This window comes from Vicia villosa, linkage group LG6 (genome assembly GCF_029867415.1).
Source record: "Vicia villosa cultivar HV-30 ecotype Madison, WI linkage group LG6, Vvil1.0, whole genome shotgun sequence".
Taxonomy (NCBI): Eukaryota; Viridiplantae; Streptophyta; class Magnoliopsida; order Fabales; family Fabaceae; genus Vicia; species Vicia villosa.
Window position 1 is genome coordinate 88,714,147 of NC_081185.1, and position 3,309 is coordinate 88,717,455.

The following is a 3,309-nucleotide window of genomic DNA, read 5'->3' on the forward strand; positions in this document are numbered from 1 at the left end:
ATATTTTAAAGAAACATTGTCCTCGTATTATCTTGGAGTATGAGAAATTTTAACTATCATTATCTTGGAGTATGATAAATTTTCATTATCATTATCTTGGAGTATGAGAAATTTTTGCATAGAAACAACCCTAAATTTACATTTTTAGGAACAACCTATAAGAAGAGGAAAATATTTAATTTATTTTAATTTTAATTTATTTTAATTAGATTTATGGGGTGATTGTTATTATGAAGGAGAGAGAAACTATTTTATTTACTTTTTAATTAATTAAAATTTTATGATTAGTTGTGTATAAAAGAAATTATTGTGTGTCTACCTAAGAATTTTTCCTTGCATTTTATGCTATCAAACTAATCTAAAAAAACTATAATCTCAGCCAATTTTACATGCCATTTTTGCATAAACCCAAAATGAGAATTTTTATTGAAAGGTGAATTCTACTACATTATAGTAACTTAGTGATATCAAATTCGGCAAAGACCTGCTATCACAATGTGTTATTTTGTAGATAGATTTCATACTTGTGGTCCATAACATAATTTTGTAACGAAACAACATCTCTTACTATGAGAATATTATTATATTGACAGCAAGACTTCATAATTGAAACGAAGTGTGTAATTCATTATCGACAACAAACAGTAAATCATAATGCTTGAAATGAAATAAATATAAAGCACTCATGTATAGAAATGTTGCCGATTACAAACAATTTTCGAAAATGATTCTTCATCACATCTCAAATTGTAATCAAGTTTTCTATACTCTCTTACTTAACTTTTTTGTTTGGCTCCTCCTTAACTTCCAATTTTAAGTTCTTTCTGTCAGTCTCTTCTTTAAATTTCAGTAGCAAATGAGAAAGACCATTTGTCAGAGCAGATGTTGAGATCAGCGATGCCTTCAATATGCTTAAACACTGCAAATAATTAATAAAGCATATAAACCATCAATTACGCTTAAGTATTTATCCTTGATAAATCATAATGGATTATTTTTTGCACTTACCTCCTTGACACCAAAAGTGACATGAATCTCCTTTAAATCACTGAGCGGAATTTGTAGATGAGTGATTAACTGTAAAGCAGAAATTGGATACCATGGTGTCAAAACCAAGTCATCTGTAGCCATGTATGCCCTTGGACCCTTCACATAACCTTCGTTATTTCCTTTTGATGATTCGGCGTTGAGCCACTTATATTTACCCCAATGACTACTATATGCATCAGTTATAAAAGCATTAAAATCATATACGCTTATACTTTTTTCATAACTTTCACCTTTAAAGAAACAATAATAACCCGAGCGTGGATTGTCAATGGGTAGTATCTGCTTGCTTAGTTTAAACTGTGGAGACAAACGAGAATCAACAAGCCTATTTTTAGTTTCCTTTGAAATGAAATATTTAGTTTCATCCAAATCAACTATGCTCTTATACAAAGAATCAATGTTGCCTATGGAACAATTACCGCGTAATATACGCATAACTCCTCCCAAAGGTAAAGAAAGAAAACTCAACAGAAAATCAGCAAAGTCTTGTTCCCCTTGAGCATACACTACCTTCCCATCTGATTTTCTTATAACTAACTTGACATTGATTTGAATATTACATTTGTTTTCCACTTTACAAGAGAAAAACTTGTACTTTTTCAAGGATGGTTTCTTTCTTAAAAACAAATCAGTCAAAGTAGTGTTGGAGAGCAAAGAACACTTTAGCATATCTAGGACCTGCATGGTATATACAGATAAAACAAAAAAGTATTCAGAAGATGGAAAATAGTTTAACTAGGGTATGCATAAACAAATAAGCACTCATCCAAGAAAAGGAACACCAAATGCATAACCTTGTCTTTAGTGACATTCACTATCCATTCTTTTACTGAGCTCACACCATTTATATCTAAATTTTGTAGCAGACCAAGGCTCGTAAATTGAACAGAATTTGGCATGACAACCAAATCGTTAGTAATAACAAAACTAGTACCATCATTAACAAATCCATTGCACGGATTTTTCAGGGAAACTGAACGGATATAGTAATCCAAACACGAACATTTCTTATTTCTGGAAATGTACAAATAATTAGAAGAGGGACAATTCTTATGGTTGGTACATAGGAAGTGCTTAGTGGGTTTGGTATCATCAATATTCAATTTAAGAGTACTGCAATAACTTTCTGACGAGTTTGTTGGTTGCAATAACATTTCTTTCATTGCCTCCATTTTGATATATTCTTTGTCAAACTCTTTTAAACTTCCATAGAGTTTGTTCAAACATCCAACTGAAACTGGCCCCATGCTAGACTTCTTCTCTACAAGCCTTGCAATGGTTCCCAGTGGCAGTGTTAAGAAGCTAAACAGAGCATCCACAAAGTCCTTTCCTGCCTCAGCAAACAAGACTTTGTTGGTGTCTTTGTTCACCAGAAGTTTCAAAGTCACTCCCTCTGTTTGCTCGGTTGTAGTAGCCATAGTAGCTAGAAAAAGGAAAAAATATTTGAACAATGATATGCTTGAACGATTAAATGTTTGGAATTTGAACGATGAATTGTAGCTTTTGATCAGTCTTATATATATATAAGGGTGCAATTCATGGCTTTTTATTTTCTGTTTTTAAAGCAGGGGTAACTTGGATAAGATAAATAATTTATGGCTATATAAATGTTAATTCTTGAACTTACTAGTTTTTGGATTGTAGGGATAAATGGAGGTGTGTAGTAAACAAGGCTTGTAGTTATTGTAACTCTTCTTTTTTTATGCATAAAAAACTAAAGAAGGTTAAACGATTCATTTTGCATTTACGAAGAAAAAGGTCGAGAATTTCATTCTTATGTATGGCTTGCCTCGTAAATGGTTTTTCTCGAGACAAAGTAAGAGATCGTTTGGAAATAGTATTAACACTTATATAAAATACAAATAGTATTAAATAAAATTTACAATGTTTAATTAAAAATAGTAAGATCTTCTTTAATATATTAAAACAGGATACATGTTTAGGCGCCAATTTTAGACCAAAATCCCGCCTACATTGCACGGGGTAAAGTACTAGTTATTGATTTTAATTTTAATCTTCCTATATCCTCTATTTAATACTCTAAATTTACTATTTCTCTCACTTTGTATTAATGATAATTGAATACACCAATTACCATTAAGGATAGTTTGGTAAAATTATTATTCTCTCTTTCATTTATCATGTTTTGTAAATCTATGGAAAAGTGTCAAAAGAAAAATATATATGAGAGCTTCGTGTAGATCAGATTTTATGAAATTAACCAAAACAATATAAAGATGAATGAGACAAAGACAAGAA

General features: G+C 30.9%; 1 protein-coding gene across 1 annotated transcript; it reads right to left on the minus strand.

The window, feature by feature from the left end:
* Positions 1-772: 772 nt before the first annotated feature.
* Positions 773-2,468, minus strand: LOC131614086 (uncharacterized). The gene is made up of 3 exons (XM_058885715.1): positions 1,845-2,468; positions 1,009-1,728; positions 773-919 (listed from the first exon to the last, which is right to left on the minus strand). The coding sequence occupies exons 1-3, from the start codon at positions 2,466-2,468 to the stop codon at positions 773-775; spliced, it is 1,491 nt and encodes a 496-aa protein (XP_058741698.1).
* Positions 2,469-3,309: the final 841 nt, after the last annotated feature.

Excerpts from the sequence above, each read along its gene's own strand:
- LOC131614086 (XM_058885715.1), bottom strand. The coding sequence starts at position 2,468 with ATGGCTACTACAACCGAGCAAACAGAGGGAGTGACTTTGAAACTTCTG. Across the intron at positions 1,729-1,844 it reads TGAATGTCACTAAAGACAAG|GTCCTAGATATGCTAAAGTG; the intron begins GTTATGCATTTG and ends TATACCATGCAG. Across the intron at positions 920-1,008 it reads TCACTTTTGGTGTCAAGGAG|TGTTTAAGCATATTGAAGGC; the intron begins GTAAGTGCAAAA and ends AATTATTTGCAG.